The sequence below is a fragment of the Tamandua tetradactyla genome, chromosome 2, assembly GCF_023851605.1.
Source record: "Tamandua tetradactyla isolate mTamTet1 chromosome 2, mTamTet1.pri, whole genome shotgun sequence".
NCBI lineage: Eukaryota > Metazoa > Chordata > Mammalia > Pilosa > Myrmecophagidae > Tamandua > Tamandua tetradactyla.
Window position 1 is genome coordinate 223,016,608 of NC_135328.1, and position 26,181 is coordinate 223,042,788.

General features: G+C 56.8%; 1 protein-coding gene across 1 annotated transcript in view; it reads left to right on the forward strand.

Annotated features, from left to right (window-relative positions):
* Positions 1-26,181, forward strand: part of CFAP74 (cilia and flagella associated protein 74) — a 143,416-nt gene that overhangs the window by 72,616 nt on the left and 44,619 nt on the right. The window contains 10 exon segments of the mRNA XM_077130997.1: positions 182-282; positions 1,046-1,203; positions 2,250-2,448; positions 5,378-5,541; positions 6,228-6,399; positions 6,775-6,893; positions 11,174-11,240; positions 12,440-12,529; positions 16,489-16,644; positions 17,539-17,701. Coding sequence (XP_076987112.1) covers positions 182-282; positions 1,046-1,203; positions 2,250-2,448; positions 5,378-5,541; positions 6,228-6,399; positions 6,775-6,893; positions 11,174-11,240; positions 12,440-12,529; positions 16,489-16,644; positions 17,539-17,701 — 1,389 coding nt within the window.

Genomic DNA, 26,181 nt, shown 5'->3' on the forward strand with positions numbered 1-26,181 from the left:
CCAGAGCAGCTCTTCCGGTCTTTCATTGACGTGCACGATTGGCCCAGCGCTTCCTTCCTTTTCCTCTTCTGTTGCCGCATTTACCATTTCCCTGGTGGCCATGACCCCCGGGCACCCCCAGCTCTGCAGGGTCATTCCATTGTGTCACGTGACCCTGCTGATGGCGCCTCCTCCTCCAGAGTCCGCGAGCGGGAGAGGCAGGAGGAGATGGAGTCCCGCGAGCACCTGCAGAGGCGCATGGGTGCTGTGCTGTCCCTGAAGAGACACATCAGGGCCAACCAGGTGGGTGCGGGCAGAGCCGAGGCTCACCCCCCACAGAGGACCCTGGGGTCACGGGGCAAGGGCACAAGGCTGGGGGTTCACCCCTACTGCAGACGGCTGCAGCTCCCAACACCCCCGATACTGCCTGACACCCCCCGACGCTCCCCATTAGTCCAGGTGGGGGGGGGGGTCAGGGGGGCAGAGCAGGTGCACAATCTCACAGGCAAAGGGGACCAGAGCCCCAGGTGGCCAAGGCAGCCAGAGGAGCTGGTGGAGCTGGGCCCCGGGCCCCACAGCAGACAGCCATGTAGTTAGGCCCAGGCAGCCCCGGGGGTCTCTAACTAGGTGCTGGGCAGGGTCAGTGCTGCGTCTTAAGTGGCGGAGAGCAGTGGACGGCAGGGTCAACGGGTCAAGGGTTATGGGACCCTACAAATGCCAGGATTTAAGGACCTGTTCAAAAGAAAGGCTCATGGGTGTGTGCAATGTCTGTGTGCGTGTGTGTACATGAGTGTAAGTGGGGGGTTGGGCGTGCACGTGTGCGTGTGTGTTGTGTATGCATGAAGGCGCGTGTGCTTTGGGAGTGAGCGTGTGTGTGCGCATGGCGTGGGACTGTGTGTGCAACTGTGTTGGGTGCATTTGTCCATGTATGTATGAGCATTGCAAGTTGCGTAGTGTGTGTGTGTTTGTGTACATTGTGGGTGTGTGCACGTGTGCAGCTGCGTGTCTGTGTGCATACACAGGTGCAGCCACAAAGGCCATGATCTCCGTGTCCTTCATTTCCAAGGAAACACTCCGGAAATGTCCAGCGTGGGGCCAGGCCAGGGCCGAGCTGGCCGAGCAGAAGGCCCAGGCCGAGAGAGAGGCGGTTCTGGCCCCAGGCGGGGACGCCTTCAAACATCTTTCCCATCAGCGCCGGCGCCAGGAGCTGGAGGCCCAGAAACGGTGAGGGGCGCTGGGTGCCAGGAGCTGGCGAGGGGCGTCCAGTCCCGGCAGGGCTGTAAGGGCTCAGCGCACCCTGGCGGGGCTCAGCCCACTGCGGGGTCTCAGCTCACCCCTGCGGGCTCTTGGGTCACTGCGGTTTCTGTCCGCCACTGCAGGGGCTCTGACTCCAGGGCTGTGCTGCTCTGTCCCAGGCCCTGTGGGCTGGACCTTGGCCCCGGCACCCCGAGGTCTACACCCCTGCCGAGCACGGGAGGCCTCAGCCCCTTCTCCTCTCTGGATGGTCTCATCCCGAACCCTTCCCGCCACCCTGGGCCTGGGACCCTGAGGCTACTCACTCGCGCTCACCCAACCCAGCCCCTGCGCTGCCCCGCCCTGCCCCGCCCTGCCCTCCCCTCCACTCCCCAGCACAGCTGGGCCCATCCACGTATGGCCTCAACAGGCCCCACCTCCAGCATCCTGCACATCACTTTGGGGTTCCTCACGATCCTGGGTGCCAGAAGCTGCCCCACCCAGCTGCCCACCTCGCCTCCTCAGCCTTGCCCGTGATGCCGGGTCATTCCTGCGTGAAATGTGCCGCTTTCCCGTTGTGCCTCTGCTAGGCACGGCCCCACCGGGATGCCTCCCCCCAGCCCCCAGCGTTGCATGAGAGGCTGAGTTGTTGTGTGTCGGGTGCGGCTTCCAGCCCCCCTGGGCCCCCAAGGTGGGGCCTCCCCTCTGGTGGCCGCCTGCCTGTCCACCCACCCTGCTGGGGCTCTGGCGCAGCCCCTGCCTCTGCCCACCCCGTGGTCATTAGGCAGGCACTGGGGAGGCACCCCAAGTTCAGCTTCTGCCCCGGGTGTGCTCCAGCTGGGAACCTCCCAACACACACAGGAAGCAGGGTGGGGGCCGCTGGTGAGGCGCCAAGGCTGGTTTGGGGGCTGCGGTGAGCAGGGCTGGGTGTGGGCTGGGCCCCCGCAGCGCTCAGAACCAGGTGGGCCAGGCCCGAGGCTGTGACTGCCCGCAGGGCTGCCCTGGCCTCCCCTCAGCCCCCCCGCCCCCCCCCCCAGGGCCTTCGAGGAGGAGCAGAGTCTGCGGAAGCGGCGGATCGTCGCCCACATCTTGAAGGAGGCGGCTGAGGAGGGTGGGAGGAAGACGCGGCTTTCGGCCGCCAAAGCCCGGGCCCGGCTGACCCTGAGGGACAAGACCTGGCGCTACATCTCCGACCTCTGCGAAGGGGCCCCCGCAGCGGCCGCCGGCCCCACCCTGGTGAGCGGGGAAGGACGCGGGCAGGTGGGCCCGCCCGACCCCTCAACCAGAACCACAGCCAAAGCGCACCCCCCCCCCGACCCTTGGTGGCTGGCACCTGTCGAGTTTCTCCCTGAGAAGTGAAGCCCGGCAGCAGCGGTGCCCAGCTGCCTGCTCGCTTCCCAGCTCCCTCGGCCAGGGCTGGACCTGCCCCTCCGGCCCCCACCCTGCACGGGGCGGTTGGGTGCCCGTTCCCGGCTCTCCCCACCACCTAAGGGGGCAGGCTGGCGCGTCCCCTTGCCGTCCTCTGCCCTCGTGGAAGCAGTCCCTGGTGTCCCTGTGCTGCCCGGAGCCCTGCCCAGGTATCCGCTCCCCCAAGAGGCTGAGGCCGCAGAGGCCGTGGGCTCCTGAAGGTACAGAGGGGGAGCTGGGCCCTGGCCCCCCTTAACCACAGACTTGGGCAGCAAAGCCCAGAGCAGCGTGGAAAGTGGGCCCCAGCTACCCCCACCTGGGGGCTCCAGGGGTGCGGGCCACAAGGTCAGCTTGTTGCCAGGTCTGGGCCCCCCCCAGAGCTCCTGTGCACCCTGGCCCCTGGATTCGGGGAGCTGATCCCCCTCTGGGCACTGCGTCACCAGCCGCATGGAGGCCGTGTTCAGTTGGAACCCCACTCCTGGGTGTGAGCCCCTGGAAGTGGGGCCTCAGGGGGTCTGAACCGAAGCAGTGTGGGCCTGAGTCCATGGGAGCCTGATAAAGAGGGGACGTTCGGTGGTCACAGGGGCCAGCAGAGAGCAGTAGAAACCAGGCAGGGGAGAGTCCCCGTGGGATGGGCTGGCCCCCGGAGAAAGCATGGCCTTGCTGGCACCATGGGGTTGCACTCTGGTCTCCAGGCTGTGAGCCAGCAAGTGCCGCTGTTCAGGCTGACTGCGGTGACCTTGTCACGGCAGCCCTGGAAAACTGACACCGACCGCTTCTAAAACACTCAGCGCGTGATTTACAAACCGGTGGGATGGTTTGTTGGACAGCTTGTTCTACAGCTTCTATTTGAAGGGTGTTTCCGTTTGTGAAAGCCTCCCAAGTGCAATGTACCAGACATAAACTGGCTTTTAACAATGTGGATTTATTAAGTTACAAGTTACAGACCTAAGGCCATCAAGAGGGTACCTTCACTCAAGAAAGGCTGATCATCTCCGGGGTTCCTCTGTCTCGTGGGAGGGCGCATGTGGCATCTGCTGTCCTTCCCTCCCAGGCTCCACTGCTTTTGGGTTCCGTGTCTTCACTTGCTTCTCCAGGGACACCTCTCTGAGCTCTCAGTGTCCTGTGGGTTTCGTCCATATCTCCAGCGCGGTTTTCTCTCTGTGTCCTTCACTTGGTTTCATCTCTCTGCTCTCTGTCTCTGAGCTTCCTCTCATAATGGGCTCCAGGAAAGGATAAAGACCCAGTTTGAATTGGGTGGGTCACATCTGTGTGGAAACAACCTCATCAAAAGGTCTCTCCCACAGTAGGTCTGGTTTGAAACTTTTATGCACCCCAGAAAAGCTGTGTTCTAATCCCGTCTTGAGGGTGCAGACGTATTGGTATATCCATGTCTCCATATACCCACCCCTCCATCCCTCCACCCATCCGTCTGTCCATTCACATGTTCTCCGTCCTTCCCTCCCTTCCTCTTTACCTCCACGTCCTCCTGTCCGCAGAAGCCACTATCCATGCCACACCCCCACTGGGACCCCCACTGTGAGGAAGCCACGCCCATGGCGTCCCCTCGGAGAATCAGGTACATCCACCGGGCTGTTGTCACCCTTAGAGCATCACCTCACAAGATTAACGTGAGCCAACTTACCTGGCTCTGACGTAGCACACCTAGGCCACTGACCAGATTCCGGCTGTCCCATGTTGGGGTGGAGTGAACACCCAGCCCCCACATACATGTGGAATATTCATGCTGATGCTAAATGCTTTAATATCAACCCTGGAGACTGGCAGTGTTCCTTCCGTCCATTCACCCACCCATCATTCATCCATCTGTCCATCCATTGACCCATCTGCTTATACCTGCCTCTCTCCTCTCCTCCCTCCATCCATATGTGTGTCCCTCCTTCCCTCCCTCCTAACCTCCACCCCCCCATCCATTTCTTCCTCCCTCCCTCCTCCTTCCTCCACCTGTCTCTTCACACGAGGACTTGCTCCATGCCGGTCCACATGGCAGCCCTCGGCAGGAGGCGGATCCATTTCGAGCTCTCCTTCCCCTGGGGCCGTGGGGTGGGGTCTCCCATTAGCCCTCCTGCGTGGGCTTGGCCGTTTGCTTCTGCCCTGCTCTGGGGCCTGAAGGGCAGGGCTGCACCTTCCAAGTGTGTGGCAGGCAGAGCTGGTCTCAGGCTTCTTCAGCTCTGGGTGGCACCTTTCGGAAAGTGCCGGTTCCTTCTCCCACCCCTAGCCCTGGCCCCCACCGCGGGCTTCCCTCACTCCGCGCCTTTGCTCCTGCACCACCTCTCTCTGGCCACACACCCCCAGTCCCTGTTCGGCCGTCCCCTGAGTAGCCTCCCGCCACCCCCAGTCCTCTCTTCGCCTGGGCCCCCACTGCCTCCTCCTCACCCGTCCTCAGGGAGGGCAGGACCGGCTGCCTGGCTGACCCGTGTCCCCATGTCTGCCGTTCCCACACGAATGGGTGAGGGAAAAAGCACTGCCGCCCCAGGTCAGCCGCCAGGAGGGCTCTGCAGGGCAGACAGAGACGAGGAAAGCTAGAAACGAGTGAGCCGATGCCAGCACCTGCACGAGCTGGGGTACTTCCCGGCATGGGTGCCCCTGGGGCTCACTTTCTTGTATAGTCACATCTTCTGTAGCCAACACGCCCTGGTGAAGGCCTAAGAAAGCATTTTTCCTGACACGGAGGGCAAAGCAGGGCTGCACAGCCCCTGGACCCTCCAGCCCCATGGTCTGTCTCGCCCCGATACAGGAGACCGAGTACCCCGCTCCCCCCAAAGCCACTCATCTCGTGCAAGCCATCTCCAGCGAGTCCGTGCAGGGGAACACTGGCGGTGCTGCCAGCCAGGAGGTGGACACGCTGGCTCAGCCGTTAATCTTGGGGCTTTGGAACGAGGACTGCGAGGCACGCCAGGTAACAGCCTCCGCCTTGCTGCCGTCGTCCTCCCTGCCCGCACCCGCCCCGCTGCGTGGCCACTTCCCGCAGCTGCAGCCCCCGCCCCCCAAGGCTGGGCCGTGGTCGGCCGAGCAGGGACGGGGTGTGCAGCGGCAGCGCCGAGCCTCTGCTTACTATCAGGGAGGCAGGTCCCAGAAAACCGCGCGAGTTCAGACTTCCTTTGGCCGCCCTTTTTCAAAACGTGTCCCACGTCACTGCCCTCCGCGACCCTGCGAGGGGTGCTACCCGCGGCCCGGAGCCCCTTTGGTCCTGCTGCTTCGGGAAAGGCCAAGTGTTGGGGGCCGCGAGGCGAGCGAGACAGGGACGCACCCCACCCGCCCCTGCCCTGCGCGACGGGGAGAGCACCCGGGCGGGGGTCCATGGGAGCGTGGGGCCGGGGGCGTGGGCCGCCGGCGGGAAGCAGAGGCCCCGGGGCGCCGACCCGGGAGTAAGGCCCGTCAACGAGGAGAAAGCGGGGGTTTGCGGTTACCCCGCGGCTGCCCCCCGAGGACGCAGCGCCTCCCGCAGAGCGGCCTCAGACCTCCCGCGGCCTGAAGTCGGCCCGGACCCTGGGCCTCTCCGTTTCCCTCCTTTTACTCTTTCTTTTCTTCCCGAGAAAGAACCGCGGCCTCAGGGACGCCCCCGCCCCTCGGGCCGTGTCTCCAAACCCCAGGGAAGACACCGACCGCAGGCCCATGGGCAGCTCCGCGCTGCACGAGGCCCTCCCGGCGCACACGGGGGCCCGGCTGCGTGGGGGGCGGGGCCGCAGGCGGGGGGCTGACGGCCGCGGGGGCCCAGGCCGCCCCTTCAACAGCAAGGCGGGCCTCATCCACTTCAAGGTGAGCTGCCCGGGCCGCGCCCTGCGCCCTGAGCCCCACGACCCCACGACCCCACGACCCCATGCCTGTACCCCGCCCCCGCGCCCCACCCCCATGCCCTGCATCCTGTCCCCTGCACCCAGTGTTCCATCTGCCACGCCCAGTCCCCCACAACCCGTCCTCATTTTGTGCCCCCACCCCCCGCGACTCACTGAACGTGGCTGGGGCATGACCATCTCAATCCGGGGAGCCCGCCCCTGGGAACACCTGGCCTGGCCCTGCCCTGCTCTGGCCTCCTGATTTGAAACCGCCCTCCCGCGGGGGAGGGTCTCCTTGCAGCAGGGCCAGATGCCGCTGGAGGGCCCGGGGCAGCCACCCCTGCTCTGGCCCCCCCAGGACTTTGACGTTGGCCGAGTGTACAAGGAGACGATCAAGCTGATAAATGCCACCTACTCCATCAACTTCTGCAAGCTGGTGGGCGTAGAGGCGCACCTGAGGGATTTCATCCATGTCCAGTAAGGGGGCGGGCGGGGTGGGGGGTGCCGGGCCGGGGGTCTGTGCCGGGGGCGCCTGCGGCCACGCTGCTCCAATCCAGGGCTTCCTGCCTCAGATCTGCCCCTTCTGGCACTAGTAGCGGGGCGGGCATTTCAGTTTGGGCTCCTGGGCTGGGAGCTTTCCCTCTCTGCCGGTCAGCTTCGCTTTGCTTTCCGCGTGACCCTCCTGGTATTTCTGGACGTCCGCGGCTCTGTCCCAGCAGGTCCCTTTCTGGCCTCCACTTGAACTGGTGGGTGTGATACTATCCACCCCCACCCCTTTGCTGTGGGGCCCCGTGGGGATGAGGATGAATGAAGCGTACTTTCCTTTTCTCCTCGCTCCCATGCCTCGGCTTAGTAGCTCAGACTATTTCTTAGGGTATTTCTTTGGGTTGTTAAATATGCTTGTGACTCTGTTACAGCAGTCTTTGATTCTGGCTGCTGCAGGGCAGGGCGTCCGCATCCTCCATCTCCTGTCCCCTTTCCCTCTCTCCTCTTGGCTCTCGTTGGCTATAGGACTTCCGTCCTGTCGCACACCCCACGTTCGTGTCACTGGCTTCATTGTCGCGGAAGCCCAGTGCCTGGCCAGCCACGGAAGACCCACTCCACGGGTGTCCGTGTCCATGTTGGCAGCTGCGCCATCACCAGAGCGGGCAGCGGTGTGTCTGTGCACGGCCGGGGTCCATGGAGAAGCTGCCCCCGCCAAGACCAGCCCCAGCCCTCTGCGTTCAGATGGCTCGAGCGCTCCGCCTGGCTGCCCAGGTTCCCTTCTTTGTCACCGTGATGCAACGCTGCCCTTCCTGGGTCCTTTCCCCAGGCAGTTAGTGCCTCGGCACGTGACGTTCGAGCCATCATTCGTTCCCGGACCCTTTCCTTGAAGGGCGTGTTTACGTTTCCCTGCTGCTCCCAGGCCCCTGCGGGTGTCAGAGCTGCTCTGCTGGTCCTTGATGTCCGCCACCTTCTCCTTGTCCCCCTTTAAGGCTCGCCGCTTTGCTACTTTGTTTCCCATGGTGGTTACTGTGTTTTCTGCAGCCTCTTTCTTTTCTTCTGCTTAGAAGTTTGCCTTTACCCCAGAGAAAGTTTTCTTTTGCTCTTGCACTCCCTTCCTGGTTTCTGTCCGCTCACATCTGGGATCTCCCGTGGTTTTGCAGTCTCTTCCAAACATCTTATATTTCTGCTTTGAGCTCTTGATTCATAAAAGTGTTCACTACATTTTTAAAGCCCCCCATCTCCTAATACATCTAACTTAACTGAAGAATTAAATCTGATTACATTTATTGTGCTTACTCATATAATTCGATTTCCTTTTACCCTCTTATTTTGTATTTTTGGTTATTTATCTGTTGCCACAGTTCTTTTTTCTCTCGTTTGTTGCAAAAACATAATTTCTGTTTCTTTCATTTAATAGTGACTCAAATTTTAACATGTCATTCTCTGTCACATACAGATACTGTTTTTACTCTGAGCCTTTTGAGAGTAAGTTCTAGATACATGACCTTGATTCCAAGCATTTTTTTTTTTTAATTTGCCTGTGGGCAGGAGGCACCAGGAATCAAACTTCAGACCTCCAGTATGGTAGGCGAGAGCTCTGCCTGCTGAGCCACGGCAGACTGCCCCCAAGCATTTTTAACATCTCAGTGTATCCCTGGAGCTGAAGTAGCACGAATCCCTCTCCTCGGGCCTGGAGTGGGCATTCCGTCAGAGCGCAGGCCTCAGGCCACCGCTGCCCTTCCAGCGCTGAAATGCATCGGGTGTCTCGTAGGGGCGAGGACGTTCTTGTACAGATGACAGCAGTGACCAAAATCAGAAAACTTACTACCGACGACGACTCATCCCGGTTTCACCACTTTCCCAGGGATGAGACGCTGGGTTTCCCTCGGGTCTAGCCCAGGCCGGCCACTGTGCTGCATCGTCCTGTGTCTCGCTGTCCTGGCATCCGAAGGGGTGCCCTCACTGCCCTGTTTCATGGCCTTGGCAGTTTTTAGGAGAATTGGCCGTCTACTTTGTAGGATGACCTTTGTAGGATGAGTTCTGTTCATCTGACATTCCCATCCGTGGTTTGGGCTATGCCTTTTGGTAGGAGTGCTCTGGAAAGTGTCCTGTGTCCTTCTCGGTGCGTCCTGTCAGAGGGCCCCGTGGTGGCGACGTTACCTCGGGTCACTTAGCTGGTAATTGCCAGGTTCTCCACCGAGCAGTTGCTTACTGTCTCCCCTTGTGCATAATAAGCGTTTTGTGAAGAGCTGATGCTGCCCCACACCAGACTGTCCCCACCAGTCTTAGCATTTGTTCATGACGTGCCTGAACCAGCCATTGCTTTGGTGGCTGCCAGATATTTATTTTCTCACTCCATCATTCCTTCTACATTGACATTTCACCTCCTTTCCCTCAATTTACGGTCCCTTGGCTCCTTGGTTGACTCAGTGAGTTGTCATATGGACCAATCACAGTTCCCTTGGTGCCCACTGCCCAGCGTGCGTCCACTGGGCATCTGCCCTGCCCTGTTTCCTACAGGCTCTGTCTCCTTTGCAGATGCTCCGGACTCACCTGCCCCCTCCCTGCCCAGCCCTGGAACCCTGGCTCCGTTCTGGGGACAGGAAGCTGAGACTTGGCTGGAGGGTGGGCTTGTGGCTACTGTGGTCAGTACCTCCAGCTCCTGCAGTGGTCAGGGCTGGGGATGCATCCCTGCGTCCACCTGTCAGTGGAGTCAAGTGCTGATCCCGTCCAGGGGAGGGGGTGGCAGGACCCCTACCTCGCTCCATAGGTGCCCCCAGCCCCCTCCACCCCCCACCTGCCCCGTGGTCTGCTCTGACTCACGGGCCCCCAGCTTTTCTGTGCTTTGCACGTTCTGTTCTGTTTCGGGTCAGCCTTAGAACGTTTGTTCCGTTCTCTTCCCTGCAGACCCTCCCAGCTCTCTCCAGAGGCATCTGCTGGAATCAGCGTCTCTCTCTCTCCTTGTACCTACTTGAAGCCTGGGGCTTCCCCCCATCAGCTGGTCGTGCTGACGGCTGGACTTGGGGAACTGACTTGTGCTGGGGCTTGAGCTGGGGGCTGTCTGGGGGCTGCACGAGGGCTTCCGATTTGGGTGGCTGCCGTCCCCCCATGCCCGCCCCCAAGCCTGGAAGCCCAAGGCTCTGAGGATGTTTATCCTTTTGGTGCTGTTGGGAGCTCGGCTTTGGGTCTGGGGGGGTTACCCAGCTCTCTTCGGCTGCTTCTGACGTTTCTGTTCTCAGGCTCGTGCGCGGCCCAGTAGCGTTCCCTGAGGACAGAGTTTTCTCATCCTGAGTCTGAGGGTCCAGGCCTGGACAGGCGTGGGGACTCCCCAGCCTGACCCCTGACCTCCTCACATATCCCCCCATCTCGCCCCCTCCCCTTGTGCTGGTCCCCTTGGAACCCCCCCCCCCCCCCACTGCATTCAGCTGTTCCTCACCGGTCGCCCAGGAAGCCACCTCTCTCTCGGCTTGTGTCTGGTCGGCCGGTGAAGTGACTCAGTTTTTGTTTCTGTTTCTCTGCTTCTCATTTCCAAAAGTTGTGTTACGTCCTTTCTGGATGGCGTCCTGTTCCTCTCTCATTTCTATGTTTCTGAATATTTGCCTCTAATCATTTTCACCGCGTGTCCTTTACAGTCTCATCTGCTCACTGTGGTATCCGTTCTGGGGCTTCGGCCTGTGTCTGGCCATGACATTTGGCCATGTCTGTTTGTAATCGTCGATCCTCCTCGTCCTGCTAAGGGGGCTCTGTCCTTGGGGCTCCTTTGTCATCTGGGACCCAAGTCTTCCCCCCCCAAATGGAGAGGTTTGGGGTTTGCTGCCATGGGCACTGAGGTGCGGCCAGTCTCAATATTCAGTTTCCAGCTTGCGTATTTCTAAACCCAGCATGTTAGGCAAAATCCAACCTTGTAGAAACAGGCCTCGCCTGGGGACCTCTCAGAGGAGACACTTTCTCACCCAGCCTCGGAGCTGAGTGTCCCCGGTGCAGGGTGCCCCAGGGGTCCTGCATGAGGCTCACCTGCCCACCCATCTCCAGGCACTGGGGAAGCTGCAGGGAACACACTGGACCCCTCTGCTCCTCGGGCTCGGCGCAGGCGGCTGAGCAGGGAGCATGATGTCCGGGACAGGGCAGGACAAGGGACCCGGGAGCGCCTGCTCCGGGCAGTGGCTGCCCCACAGAGCCCTTCCACCCCCACCGTGCCATCACCTCGCGCAGCAGGTTCTCACGTCTGCACACATGGCATCACACGGTGCCACGGCTCATTGTCCCCACAGCTTTGACCTGCCGGGCCTACTCTCAGCTGGGATGTCCTGTGACGTGCTCATCACCTTCAAGCCCATGGTGAGTCTCGACTCCAGAGTCAAATGGTGCGAGGGGGGCCGCTCTCCCGCCTTATGACCAGCGGGAGAGAGGGAGGGAGGGCGAGGGCCTGTCAGCTGTGCTGTGTCTCCAAAAACTGTTCAATGTGTTCTTGAAATGCTGAGAAAAATCCCACCTGCTTATCTAGCGCACAAGGTGACAGGTGTGACGCAGGTGCACAAGGTGGCAGGTGTGACGCAGGTGCACAAGGTGGCAGGTGTGACACAGGTGCACAAAGTGACAGGTATGACGTGCATGAGGTGACAGGTGTGACACAAGTGCACCATGTGGCAGGTGTGATATGCATGAGGTGACAGATGTGACACAGGTGCACCATGTGGCAGGTGTGATGTGGTGCCCGAGGTGACAGGTGTTGTGGCACCTATTTCTCCGCAACCTTAAATCTGCCTAGTTGCCCCACGAGACCCGTCTGTACAGCCCTCTCCCCAGCAACAGACACGTCGCCCCACAAAAATTCTCTCATTGGGCCTCTACCTATCTCCTCCTCCTCTTTGCTACATTCTTGCTACACTCCAGCTGCATGGCCACATATGAACACACAACCCCCTCTTCTTTCAACACTCCTCCTCCCCCAGCCCCTCTTTTCAAACCTATATGTAGTAATCAAGCCCTCTCCTCCAATCACAGTGCCCTCCGAAAGCCACCCTCCCCTACCCTCCACCATCCCTATATAAACAAGTGTACTTCCCTGAATAAAGGTCCTTGTGTGCAGTCTTGCTAACTCCACTTGGTCCCGCGGTTTGATTTCATCTTCCGCGCGCGCTCCAATCCTTGCCAAGTCCCCGGAAGTATAGGCCAACGCTTCCCCCTACCGCTGGCGGCAGAAGACCCCCTCGGAGGGAGGCCTAGCAACCTCCTTCCCGCCCCTCCGTCTTCGAGCCAGCCCCGTTCGCTGAGAGACAGACCCCAAGCAGCAGCACCGGACTGGACCGGCTGCCGCAAGGTGTGACACAGGTGCACCATGTGACAGGTGTGATGTGGTGCCCAAGATGACAGGTGTGATGCAGTGCCTCCCCATTCAAAGGCCCAGGCCTGCCTGATGGCACTAGGTGCCCTGCCAGGGCGGACACCCCTGCGGGCACAGGTTGGGGCTCAGGCACAGCATGTTAACTGCAAAGTTATAAACGTGGGCGGTGCTTGGGGTTGTTTTATTTTATTAGGTAAATAAAAATCTGGAAGGAAACGTCTCGTTTCTGGCTCAGACAGGTGAATTTTCTGTTCCACTGAAATGCTCAACGAAGAAATGCAGTGTGAGTTCGCAGTGCCTGGGCTGGGGGGCTCAGGCGGGAGCCCGCGAGGGACACAGATGGACGGCAGAGGGGCTTGGGCCGCCTCCAGGGCAGGGTTGGGCCTGGTGCCCCGGGGGCCAGGGGGTTCTGGAAGATGGGCATTCAGGCCAACAGGCGGTCCAGGAATGCACCTGCCTCAGCCCGTGGAGCAGGGGGCTTTGTCTGGGGAGTTGCCACCCCACCATAGCCCTTGGCTGTGCCCCTTGACTCCTTTCCTCTTTTAATGAAGAAAAATTTCACACAATGAAGAGCAGAATAGCCACGTCCCCACTGCCTAGTTGCAGTGACTGCCAGCCTCTGCCATGTTTGCATCACCTCCCACCGCATCACTTCACATGACACCTCACACTTAAAAACCTCCAGCTGCATCTCCAGAAAGACAGAAAGAAAAGACACTGCCCTACAGGTGCCACCAGGGCACTGTCTCTCCTAACCGTGTTAGTTAGCTCTTGCACAGTGATGCTGCGTGACAAGCGGCCCTGACGCAGCAGCTTTGAGAGCGGGGCTGGGGCTGGACTCTGGCTGACTGGGCTGTGGACAGCCGTGGAGGCTTCTGGGCTGGGGCCCTGGTGGTCCAGGGCCAGCATCACCTGGGCACGTGCTGCCCAGGGAGCCACAGCCAGCAGCCCAAGCACTTGCCAGGCCTTTCCCCGTTTCACCAGCCAATAGTTCCTTGGCTTGAGCAAGTCACATGGACACACCCTACAGCAGTGGGACAGAGGGCCCAGTGCCCCCACTCGGGTGCGGTGCCAGGAGAGGGAGGGGCCGGGAACCCCCATCCGACATTCTGCACTAATGAACTAATGAAGTGATGAAGTAATGAGTGTGCCCCGTCCCTGTTCACCCGGCCCAGCGGTCCCGGAACTGTCTTTCCTAATTGTTACTTTGTTGCTGGGACCCAGCCAAGGGCGCTATGTTTGCCTCTTCTGTGCCTCGAACCTCGCCATCCAGGTTATCCGCCCACGTGCGTACTTTTCAGGCTGGTCCTTGTGTTGCAGCCCCATGTCCCGAGGGTGAGAGCTGCTTCCTCAGGGTTTCCCTGCGTGTCCCTCCACCGCGTGTTGCTTCAGCCTGGATGGTGGGAGCCCTGTTCTGGCAGGACCACCCAGCGCCGTCCGAGGGGGCTGCACCGCCTGCACCGGGCACTGCACGGAGACCCCATCTCCCTTGGTCTCTCCCCTCGAGGTTTCCGCAGCGCTGGCGGTTCCTGCTGAGTCAGCTGAGGGGCGCGTGCAGGGGTGTCTGTGCTGCCTCTGCCATCCCAGTGGCCCCTCTGACCGTGGGGCCCCAGGCTGGGCGCGTCTCTCTCCGCTCCTGCTCCACCAGCGTCCAGGGCGCAGGGCGGCCACACCCCTGGGTGCAAGTTCGGTCCTTTTCTCCTGTCTCAGTCTCACTGTGGGTCCATGGGTGTACGTCCTGTGTTGAGTGGGTCTCAGTCATCTGAGCCTTTGCTGTTCTTGGTACTCGGTTGTCCAGGCATGGTCCCGGCAGCCCTCAGCCCTTCACGGCTGCCCGCATGGCCCCGTCCACGCTGCTGAGTGGCCGTCGCGTCTCCTGCAGGCCACGCAGTGGCCAAGTCTCCCGGGTCCCTGAGCATGTCCCTCGCCAGGGGGGCACCTCCTCCTCAGAGCAGCCAGCGGCTCAGGCAGTGCTGCTCCCCACTGGCGGCACGGTACCCTCAAGGGCACATGGCTGTGAACCAAGGCCCCAGCTGGGAGCTGGGCCCACCCCAGGAAGTGTTGCCCCAAGGGTGGCAAGGAGAGGCCCTCTCGGCTGGTCCCCGGGCTCGTGCCTCAGAGCACGCTCCAGCTGAGCGTGGGCACACGCCCAGGGGCCTGGTCCAGCCCGACCCTAGCACAGTGCCCCTGCCCGCCAGCTGTGGGATCAGCAGGTGCAGGTGAAGGTGCCAGGCACGAGGGCAGCCGCCTGACCAAGACGGAGCTTGTCTCTCTCAGAGGTGGCGCCCAGGGAGGGGGCTGCCCTGACCCCCTCGACCAAGGGCTTCCAGGCCACATCACTCCCCAGCTGAGGTAGGGGCGAAGGCCCAGATCACCCCAAACCTGGCCACCTGGGGACACTGCAGATGGGAAAGAGCATCTGTCATGCACCCCCACTGACTGTCCCCTGCAGGGCGCCGAGCCCTCCCCAAGCAGGCGCTGCCTCCAGCCCGGACCCAGGGCCCTCTCTGTCCATGCCAACCCTGCTTCTTGAAGGCTGGTGACCCATAACAAAGAGGCAGGTAATCCACACGCATGCGTGCTCATACACTTATATGCACATATGCACCTGTGCAAGCAGCTGTGCTCCTGCACACGGTACCTTCACAGGCAGACACGTATTCACGCTTGCATGTGCACACGCATGCACACAAATGTGCCCGCTCACATTTGCACATGTATGCACACACGTACACACGTGCAGACATGCTCACTCTCACAGTACACATGCACAGATGCCCAAAGGCTCGAGCATGCACACGCACGCAGATGTGCCCATGCACATGTGATGGAGGGCATGGGAGGGTCTCACAGTGAAGCCCCTGTGGAGGGGGGAGGGGGCGCGTTCAGTGATGGGAAGCAGGTCCCTGGTTCGACTCTGGTCTGCTCCCTGGGGAAAGTCCACTGTCCTCTCCGGCCGTGGCCGCGCCGCCAATGCAGGAGCATGGCAAGGGGCATGCAGCTCTGGTCATCCACACTCAGTGCTGGAAAAGCCCCTGGAGGATGGGAGCGCAGGGGTGCGGTGTGGCCTGAGGTCCTGGGGTTGGCCCTGAGGCCACGTCGCCCTTGCAGACAGAGCACCCTGCAGAGCCCTGCATGGTGGACTTTGCCTGCTGCACCACAACACCCCTGCGCTGGGGGCTGTGAGCTTTGCCAGCCCCCAAGCCCTTGGGCGGCTCCTCAGTCCCATAGGGCCAGCCTAGGCTTTTGCTGGGGCTGAGGTGCCATGGACCCCACCTCCCATGGTCCCTAGCGTGCACACCCGTGGCCCATCTGTGGTCTGTCTGTGGCCCGTCCGTGGCCCTTCCGTGGCCTGTCTGCGGTCACTTCATTTCAGTTGGGTATGGTTTTGCTTTTAATGGGCTTTATTTTTTTAGAGCAGCTTTAGATTTGCAGAAAAATTGAGCAGAAAGCCTATAGACTTCCTGATACTCCTCCGTCCCATGTACATTCCCCGTTGGCAATGTCCTGCACGCATGGGCGCATGAGTCACGGCGACGAGCCGACACTGATGTGCTGCGAGGCTCAGTGTGGGCTGGGGCAACCGCGTTGTGGCCGGGATGCCCGGTCACAGTGCCAACAGGACTGTCCACTGCCCTGGAGATGCCGCCCCCTCCACGCACCCCGAGCCCCTGGGGAGCTCAGCTGCTGAGCGTTGCTGACCCTCGTTTGGCCTTTCCCAAGTGTCACCTAGCTGGACTTGCTCCTACAGGGCCTTTCAGGCTGCCTTCCATTGCTCAGTGGCACGCGTTAGGGTCCCTCCATGTGCCCTCGTGCCTGACGGGTCGTTTTGTTTATTTCTGAGTAACTTGCCGCCAGCCGATGCCCCATTTGTTTGCCCATCCCTGGTGCAGGGCGGCCGGGCTGCCTCTGGCGTCGGGCGCAGTGGATGGAGCTGCTGTGGACGTGCAGCCATCTGTCCTCGGGCGAGGTGCACTGCGTCCGGGCACGCCTGCTTTCTGCCACTTGCCACAAACATGTCATGATCATGCGTGACCTGCTGTCCGGGGTGGGCCCTGCCCAGCTGTGCAGTGCACAGCCCATGTGGCTGCCCAGGGCGGGGGGCCGGGGAGCTGGGGTGCCGGGCTCCCTCGGGCTCTATCGGGGTGCATGACGGCACCCACCACCCTGGCCGCCCCCCACCCCCACCCCCTGCTACCCAGGCCTGGTGCACTAACCGGCCCCTGCCCATGTCCTCCACAGCTGTCCCTCGACAAGCAGCTCGTTGACTTCGGTAGCCTCGTGGTGGGGGAGACGGCATCCCGGACCATCACGCTGACCAACGTTGGGGGCCTGGCCACCAAATTTAAGTTCCTCCCCACCTGTGAGCCGGACACCTCCACCTCCATGCTGAAAATGGTGAGGGGGCACGGGGTGGGCAGGCACGCTGCCACGTGGCCACTGTGGGGGGAAGGACCGGGGGGCCCTGTGCCCTGCTGCCTCCCGCCCCCCACCGCCCGGCCCTGTCACCCCTCTGCACACCAGTCGCGCGGCAGGGGGACCCCTGGTGGCTGCTGGACAGGTGAAAGCATCAGCCTCCCGCCTTTCCACAGAGCATGCCAGGGCCCTCTTTCCCCCAGGAGCCGGCAGCTCTGCAGCGGGGGTGGGTGGCGGCAACGGGGAGAGCGGCTCAGCCTTGCTCCTTGCGCTTCTCAGTTATTTGATGATTTCCCGCATGAGGAGTCCGCTCCTGCCCTGGCAGTTGTGTGATCCACGAAGGACTTTGCACACTTCCCATGGAGCAAAGGCCTCGGAATCTTCCACCATAGGAGGGGCCGGATGGGGCGGGGACACAGCGTGGGTGGGCAGGGCTCGGGCTGCCGGGCTGGAAGGGGGGAGCCATGGCTGGACCCCAGGAGAAGAGCTGCTCCTGGAGGGGGGAAGGGCAGATGGGGGGAAGCTGAGTGGGTGGGCAGGGGGAGGTGCGGTCTTAAGTAGACAGGGGCACTGTGGGGTGGGGAGGGGGATCCAGGAGGACTCAGGCCAGGCTCAGGGGAGCGGGAGCTGGTCCGGGAGACGAGGTGGCCTGGGCCAGCCTGGAAGGACCGAGCGGCCTGGCCTGCAGTGGGGAGGGTCCTTGTGGGTGGAGAAAAAGGGACAACTGGAGGCTCCCCAGGCCGGGGCCGCAGAGGGCCCCTGGGCGAGCTAAGGGCTGGGGGAAAGGTGGGGGGCACGGGGGGGCCGGCCCGTGGGTAGTGAGGGCAGGACGCTGGCTGGGCAGGTCGCGAGCAAAGCCTTCGTGCCCTTCCCCAGAGCAGCTTCCTGATGTCTGACGATAAGAGCTTATACGAGAGAGTCCTCCCGAGCCTCTCCGAGCAGCAGCTGGACGGCGACGGGTCCTCCCAGGCCGACGTCCAGAGCCAGAAGGGGTCTGCAAAGCCGGGCAGCAGAGAGCTGGGTGAGGGCCTGCCTGTGGGTGAGCGCCCCCGCCCCTGCACCCCCCACCCCCCACCTACCCTCCCCACCCCCCCAACCACCCGCCCACACACACCCCCTTACATACCTCCACCCCCCCACCCCCCGCACCCTGCCTCCCGCCCCCCCCCCGCGCACCCTCCACACACCCCCACCCCCGCACCCCCCCACCCCATTCCCCAAGGTGCAATCGGTGCCGGGGACAGCGCTCAGGAGTAGGGGAGGCTGCTCCCCGGCGGCCAGTGTCCAGCCAGGACGGTGGCCCCAGCCCCAGTGGTGTGGGGAGGTGCCAGGCGTGCGCTGTCCCAAGATTTTCAAGTGGTGGTCGGTGAGGAAGTCCGCTTGCGGGCAGCCAGCGGGCCACGGGGGGTCATCCTCCGCCAGGCGGCCGCACTTCCATGCACCCCCCAGCGTGGGTCCCTACCTCGGGGTGGGTCCGTGAGCCCTGGGTCTCGGCATGGCCTCGGGCCGTGCGCAGGGCAGGCTCTGCATGGGCGCCTCCTGGAGAAATGCGGCCACACTTCCTTGCACGCGTGTGTGTGCCCCATGGGCCTTCCCTGTGCACGCAGCATCTGTCTCGGACGCGGGCGTTTGACCCCTTCGCTAGCCACGGATGCTGCAGACCCTGCCTCCAAGTCCTGGCTGGTCTGGTTCCTGTCTTTGTGACATCTTGTGCTTAAACTTTTAATTTTGATACTTGCAAATGTATGAGTCTTACATTTGAGGTTTAGGGTCCTTGTGCTGTTTTAGCACATTTTTTTCCTATCCCAAAGGGTCATGAAGACATTTTCCTGTTTCCTTCTTTCAGCGTTACTGCTTTGGCTTCCGTGGTCAGGCGTGTGACCCACGGTGGCCTCGTGTTGTGTCTGGTGTGGGGTACGGATTGAGGCTCCTTGTTCCCCACACGGACACCCCGTTGTCCCTGCAACATGAGCCGAAAAGACGTTCCTCTGTCCCAGGTGGGTTGGCTGGGGGGGCCTGTTTCTGGTCTCTGCTCTCACCAACTCGTCATTCTCTTTCCTCCTGCCGGCTTCTCCTGCGGCCAGGTGCGCAGGCGACCTTCTCTTGGTCAGTTCTGCCTGGGACGTTTGAGACCCTTTGTATTCTCACATTAATTTTAGAATCAGTTTTCAGTCTAGCCCGAGCTCAGTTGGCATTTGGGTTGGTTTACCCCGAGAGGACCCAGGAAATCCTGTCCGCGGCCCTCGCCCGGCCCCGTGCATGGGGACCGTCCTAAGCAGGGCCTTTGGATGCGGCCACTCAGCATGGCATGGCCGTCTCAGCCAGGCGGGTCTGGATCCTGTGACTGGAGTCCTTATGGCACCCGGGGCGAAGGTCAGAGCCACGGACGGGAGAGCCACAGGCGGGGCAGCCAGAAGCAGACATCAGCAGACGCCCGGGCAGGAGGACCACTGAGGGCACGGCTGGGGCAGCAGGGCCTGGGCCCGGGGGCTGGCACAGCCTCAAAGCCACGAGCAGGCACACCCCCGTGCTGAAGCAGCCGGGCCCGTGGGAGCCTGAGCCGCGGCGTGTTGCACAAGGGGCCAGCGTGGGAGAACCGATGTCTTAGCACCGTTGTCTTTCACTCCATGCACACGATATGTCCTCCCGTCTGGTTGGTCTCCTTTCATTTTTTCAGCCGTGTTTTATAGTTTACAATTCTGGTTTCCTAGCTGCCAGGATGCAGCACACCAGAGACGGACTGGCTTTTAATAAAAGGAGATTTATTTCGTTCGTTCTTCAGAGGAAAGGCAGCTAACTTTTAACTGAGGTTCTTTCTTACATGGGAAGGCACAGGGTGGTCTCTGCTGGCCTTCTCTCCAGGTCTCTGGGTTCCAACAACTTTCCCCGGGGTGATTCCTTTCTGCATCTCCAAAGACCTGGGCTGAGCTGCGAGTGCTGAGATGAGGTATGCTGAGCTGCTTGGGCTGTGCTACGTTGCGCTCTCTCATTTACGCACCAGCCAGTTAAGTCAAACATCATTCCTTGCAGCAGGCATGCCTCCTAGCCGACTGCAGATGTAATCAGCAACAGATGAGGTTCACGTACCATTGGCTCATGTTCGCAGCAACAGAACTAGGTGCCTTCACCTGGCCAAGTTGACACCTGAATCTAACTGCCACAACTGTTTACCATGTAGAGGTCTTACATGTTTTTGGTTTTGTTTTTCTTATACATTTTTGATAAGATTTCTCCTAAGTATTTTATGCCTTATGTTACTATTGGAAATGAAGTTGATTTTTCATTTCGTTTTCTGCATTTTGATACTTGAATATAAAACATGCAGTTGAGTTCTTGTATTTTAACCTTTTATCCTGTAACTTAATGAAATATTCTGGTCAATTCTTACAATTTTCTACAATCATCGTTTGTGAAGAGTAACAGTTTTACTTCTTCCTTTCCAATCTTGATGCCTTTTAAATTCTTTTTCTTGCCTTATTGCACTGGCTGTGACCGTCAACATGATGTTAAATGGAACTTGTGAGAATTGCCCCCTTACCTGGACTAATATTACATTAAGTATGATGCTAGTTGTAGGTTTTTTATTTTTGTATATACTGTTTATCAGATTGAGGACATTCCCTTCTATTCTTAATTTGATGAGAGTTTTTTTTATCATGAATATGTTGGATTTTGTCAATTCTTTTTAAACCACTATTGAAATGATTATATGTTTTTTTTTTAATCTGTCAATGTGATGAATCTCATTGAATGGTTTGCAAATGTCAACGCAACCACACTTTCCTGGAATAAACCCAACTTAGTCCTAATGTACCAACCATTCAACATATTTCTGAATTTGACTTGCTAATATTCTGCTAAATATTTTTGTCTCTATACTCATGAGGATTATGGGGCTGTCATTTCTTTCTTGATAATGAGGCTTTGGTATCAGAGTTATGCTGGACTCAAAAAGCAAATTGGGAAGTGTTTCCTCAGCACCTCCTTCCCACATTTTCTAAAAAAGTTTGTGTCAAATTAATGTTATTTCTTTCTTAAAAGTTTGACAGCATTCACCAGTGAAACCATCTGGAGTTGGATTTTTTTGGTCTGTGTGTGGGGAAAGGTTTTGATAAATAAATTCAACTTCTTTAAAAGATGTAGGACAATTCAGGGGCGCAAGGGTCGTGCAGTGGTAGAATTCTTACCTGCCACGCCGGAGACCCGGGTTCAGTTCCTGGGCTGTGCAATTCACACACACTCCCCCCCAAGAAAGAAAAATTCCAACAAATGGTGCTGCAATAAAGTGATGAGCACAGGGGAAAAGAAGGAAATGTGACCCCCCACCATACAACACAAAAGATAGGACAAAAAAGATAGGACAATTCAGATTTTTCTATTTATCTAAATTGTTAAATTTGCTGGCCAAAAGCTCATAAAATTCCTTTATTGCCCTCTTAAAACCTGTAGGTTTTGTATGAAATCCCCTTTTCATTTCTCAATTGGCCATTGTGTTCTCTTTTTTTTCTTGATCCATGTAGCTGTGGAGTTTCCAGTTTCATCATCTTTTCAAAGAAACAACTATTGGCTTTGTTGATTTTTTTTATTGTTTTTCTGTTTCTTTGAATTTTGCTACCGCTCTTATTTCCTTCCTTTTACTTACTTTGGAGTTGCTTTGCTCTTAAGATTAAAAAGCTGGAAAATTGGGTAACTTTCTAAAATTAGGTCACTGTCTTATTTTAAAAGACAAGCACTTTAAAGCTATAGATTTTCCTTAAGTCCTGTTTTAGCTGAATCTCACAAATTTTAAGTTATTTTTCATTATCATTCACTTTGAAATATTTTTAATTACCCTTGTGGTTTCTTAATTGAATCATGGGTTATTTAGAAATGTGTTGTTTAATTTCCAAATATTGGAAGTTTGCCTAGTGACTTATTGTTACTGGTTTCTTATTCAACATCATTGTTGAATAAGGCATACGCTATATGATTTCATCCTTTTTCAGTTTTTTGAGACTTGTTTTTATGCCCTAGGCTTATTGTAGTCCACACGTCCTGGGCACCTGAAGGCAATGTGCCTTCTGCAGTGCCGGGCAGAGTTAAGAGATAAGTTGTGGTTGAGGAAGTTATTCGCAGCTTCTGTGTCTTCATGATTTTTTTCCTGTCTAGTTGTTTTATCTGCCTCAAAGAGATGGACATAAAATATCTGAACTGTGATTGTGGATTTGTCTATTTTTCCCTTTTATTCTGTCCCTTTTAAAGTCGTTACTAAGCATATATACATTTCTAATTATTATATTTTCCTGATTAATTGCCCCTTTTATCATTATTAAATGTCCCTCATTACCTCTTTTAATACTCTTTGTCTTAGTATCTAGTTTATCTGATGTTAATCTAACCACGCCAAAGTTCTTATGCTTACTATTTTCTTGGCATATCTTTTACCATCCAATTATTTTTAACTTCTGTGTATATTTCTTTTTAAAATGCCTCTCTGATTTTGAATTGTATCCTGGACAATGTGAGTGATATATTACAGACATTCTGGATTATATTCCCTAAAGATTATTTTTGTTCCAGCAGGCCATTCATTTGGCTGAATTCAAACTCCAAATTCTGTCTTCCCTGCAGCAGGAGCAGCTGTAATTTCTGTTCGGTTCTTTCAGCTTGAACGAGGCTGCTTGGAGTGCGGCTGGTGGGTGCAGAACTCGGCAGCCAGGCCAGGCGTGTGAGCACGTTTTAGAACTCACTCTGTGGCTCTCTCCTTGCCAGGACTTCTCCCTTACTCTCCAGCTAGCTCAGTTACCATCTGAACTCTGTCTCAGTCCTTCAAGCCGGCAAGACCGTGGGCTTTCTTCTTAAGTGGCATTGAGTGTGACCTTCCATCAGGCTAAAATCCTTAAAAATGGGAGATTGGTTGTTTAAATTAACTGGCGGTTAAAACAAACACCATGCAACAGGTTGGCTTAACAACAGGTATGTACTGGCTCATGGTTTCAGAGGCTAGAAGGCTTGTTTCCTCCTGGGCTCAGTGTCTTCGGGATGGCCGTCCTTCTTTGGGGCTCCTTGACTTCTCCATCACATGGCCATGCACGTGGCGGCACCTTCTCCCTTTTCCTCCTGATTCCATTGACTTCCAGTTTCTGACTCTGCCTAGGTCTTCTCTCTGCGTCCAATTCCCTTTGCTTGTGTAGACTTCAGTCACATTGGATCAAGGCCCACTGTGCTGGTTGGAAAGGATTATGCACCCTAGAAAAGCCATGCTTTAATCCTAATCCCTTCTTGCAGAGGCAGTCTTTCATTTAGTCCCTATGCAGCACTGAAGGCTGGAGACGTGATTAAATTATCTCCAGGGAGATGTGACTCACCCAATTGTGGGTATTAACCTTGGATTAGAGGGAGATGTGACTCCACCATTCCAGGTGAGTCTTGATTACTTTACTAAAATCCATTAAAAGAGGAAGCATTTTGGAGAAAGCTTGAAAATGACGGGAGAGCAGCACAGCAGAGCCACGAGAACCACGAGAGCCCGCACAGCCAGAGGCCTTTGGGGATGAAGAAGGAAAACGCCCCCAGGGGAGATTCATGAAATTATAAGCCTGGAGAGGAAGCTAGCAGACGCCCTGTTCGCCATGTGCCTGCCTTTGCAGTTGAGAGAGAAACCCTGAACTTTATCGGCCTTTCTTTAGTGAAGGTAGCCTTTTGTTGGTGACTTCATTTGGACATTTTATAGACTTGCTTTATTTGGGACATTTTCATGACCTTAGAACTATAAATTTGCAACTTAATAAATTCCCCTTTTTAAAAGCTGTTCCATTTCTGGTACATCACATTTCAGCAGCTAGCAAACTAGAACACCCACCCTCATTCATTCTGGGCACCTTAGCTAATGACATCTTCAAAGGTCCTATTTACAAATGGGTTCACACCCACAGAACCAGGGGTGTGGACGCAACATATCTTTTGTGGAGGATGTGAGTCAATCCCCTACACTCTCTTTTTCCGAGTGTAGACCCTCCTCTGGGTTTGCTTTTGACTTCTCTCATGCCATCGAGAAGCCCCCACTCACAGTGTTTTAGGGAGTCTTGAGTGTCCCAGGCTGCTGTGACAGATGCCATCAATGTGTTGGCTTGAACCAGAGGAATGTATTACTTGTGGTTTTCGGGGCTGGAAGGATGGCCCTCCTGGGTCAGCAGTGTTCTAGCTGGCCACCAATCCTTGGGTCCCTTGGCTTTCCCATTACATGGCAGTAAGTCCTCTCCTTTCTCTTCTGGCTTCTGTTGATTTCTGGCTTCAGGCTTCTCCCCGTGGCTTTGGGTTAGAGTCTGAACATACCTCTTGCAGAGGTCATAATTCAGTCCCCAACTGTTGTCATCTGTGTGGGCTGTTTTGATTGAAGCTTCTTTTTAATTATAGGAAACTATATGTCCCAAGGAATAAATTAGATGGGGCAACAGAAGACAAGTTTGAATTGCTTTATGAGATTTACCCGAGAATCCTGATTTTTCAGAGATGCCACACCAGGCATCTTTGCTCATGAATGACTGTGTGACACATTGTGTGGATGTTGCATCTATACTTGAAAAGAATATGTATTTTTCAGTTGTCAAGCACAGTGTTCTAAATATGTCCATTAGTTCAGACTTTTTAATTAATAATCTTCTAAATCCTTTTGTCTCCTTTATATATCAATGACTGAGGGACATTCATTAAAATTTGCTAAAATGTGGGTTGTCAATTTCTCCTTATTGTTGTGTCAGTTTTGCTGCCTGTATTTTGAAGCTATGATGTTTATTGTGCATCAATTGTTTTGGCATCCCGGTGACTTTATCTTTTGTAATTCTTTTTGCCTTAATATCCAACATTAATGTTCCAGCTTTCTTTCGTTTGGTAAATCTTTGCCTTGTATATATATTTTTCATCTTTTTCTTTTAGATCTTTCTGTGTCATTATATTTAGATGTGTCCCTTTTAAAGAGCCTGCAGTTAGATTTTGTCTAATTAGTCTGACAATATTTGACTTTTTTGGAGCATTTATTTGTGTAGATTTATATTGATTATTGATATAGTTAGATCCGTTCTTACTACCTTATTTTGTGCTTTATATTGGTCCTGCCTTTTTTTGTTTCCTTTTAAAATTTTATTTTCTGGTATTTTATCCTCTCTCCTTCTTTTGTTCTCTACCAGTTAGAAAATCCCCTGATCTCTGGGCGTGGCATTAAGCAGGGAACTGTGTCCTGCTATCACCGTGCCCCAGCATCCTTACCAGAGAGAGTCCCCCAGGCTGGCGAGACGATGAGTCAGCTGCAAACTTCCAGAGTGAACCTGGAATGCAGGGCTACATGGAGCAGGCTGGAATGCAGGGATACGTGGAGCCGGCTGGAATGCAGGGATACGTGGAGCCGGCTGGAATGCAGGGATACATGGAGCCGGCTGGAATGCAGGGATACGTGGAGCCGGCTGGGATACATGGAGCCGGCTGGAATGCAGGGATACATGGAGCCGGCTGGAATGCAGGGATACGTGGAGCCGGCTGGAATGCAGGGATACGTGGAGCCGGCTGGGATACATGGAGCCGGCTGGAATGCAGGGATACATGGAGCCGGCTGGAATGCAGGGATACGTGGAGCCGGCTGGGATACATGGAGCCGGCTGGAATGCAGGGATACGTGGAGCCGGCTGGAATGCAGGGATACGTGGAGCCGGCTGCCTCTGTGTTTCCCTCCTATTCCAGGAAAACGTCTTTCAAAAATGAAATATCATTTTTGCAGTCATAACAGAGAAAGTGAAGAGAGCAGAGACCAGTAAGCAAGATAAATCATGTCGTTGTGTGTGAGGCAGGAGAGAATGGACGGTCTCTGCCTCCTGCACCCAGCCGGGTGGTCAGTGGCCTTGCTCACCGACTCGACGCTGCCCCAGCTGCCCCAGCGCTCACGGAGGTGCCCCCACCTGGCCCCACTCCTGAGTTTAGTCTTGGGGTATCCCCTCCCCACCCCCTGGAGGGTCGTAGGAGATGCCTCCACAGCAGCCCAGCTTGTGACACGTCCTGAGGCCTCTCAGCTGCAGCATGGGGCATGTTGGAGACAAGTGACACCCGGGGCTCTGCCTGAGGGCATCTTGTAGGAGACCGTGGTACGTGTGGGGCCATGAAGGGCCACAAAACGGAGACAGTGGGGGAGCAGCGGGCACGTGTTCCTTCCCCCTTGGCTGGGGGTGGGGGGTAGGGCGGGGATCTCTGCCGTGAGAGTTTAAAACCATGAGCTGGTCCTCGTGGTTTTGCAGCCTGAATTCTTGCTACCCATGTAATCCGAAATCTCAAGCAGAGAATTTAATTGAAAGTAATCCCAGGTTGGAAATGTTTCTAGGTAACTGACCAAAGCAAATGCAGACCTGCTCCAAGGAAATGTAGCTTCAACTCAGAACTCAAAGAACCAAGAAACGCATACTTACGGTCAACAATCAGCATCTTTATAAAAATACCAGCAGTTGAATCCAGCACCACACCAAGAGCAGAACACATCAGCAAGTGGGGGAGGTCCCC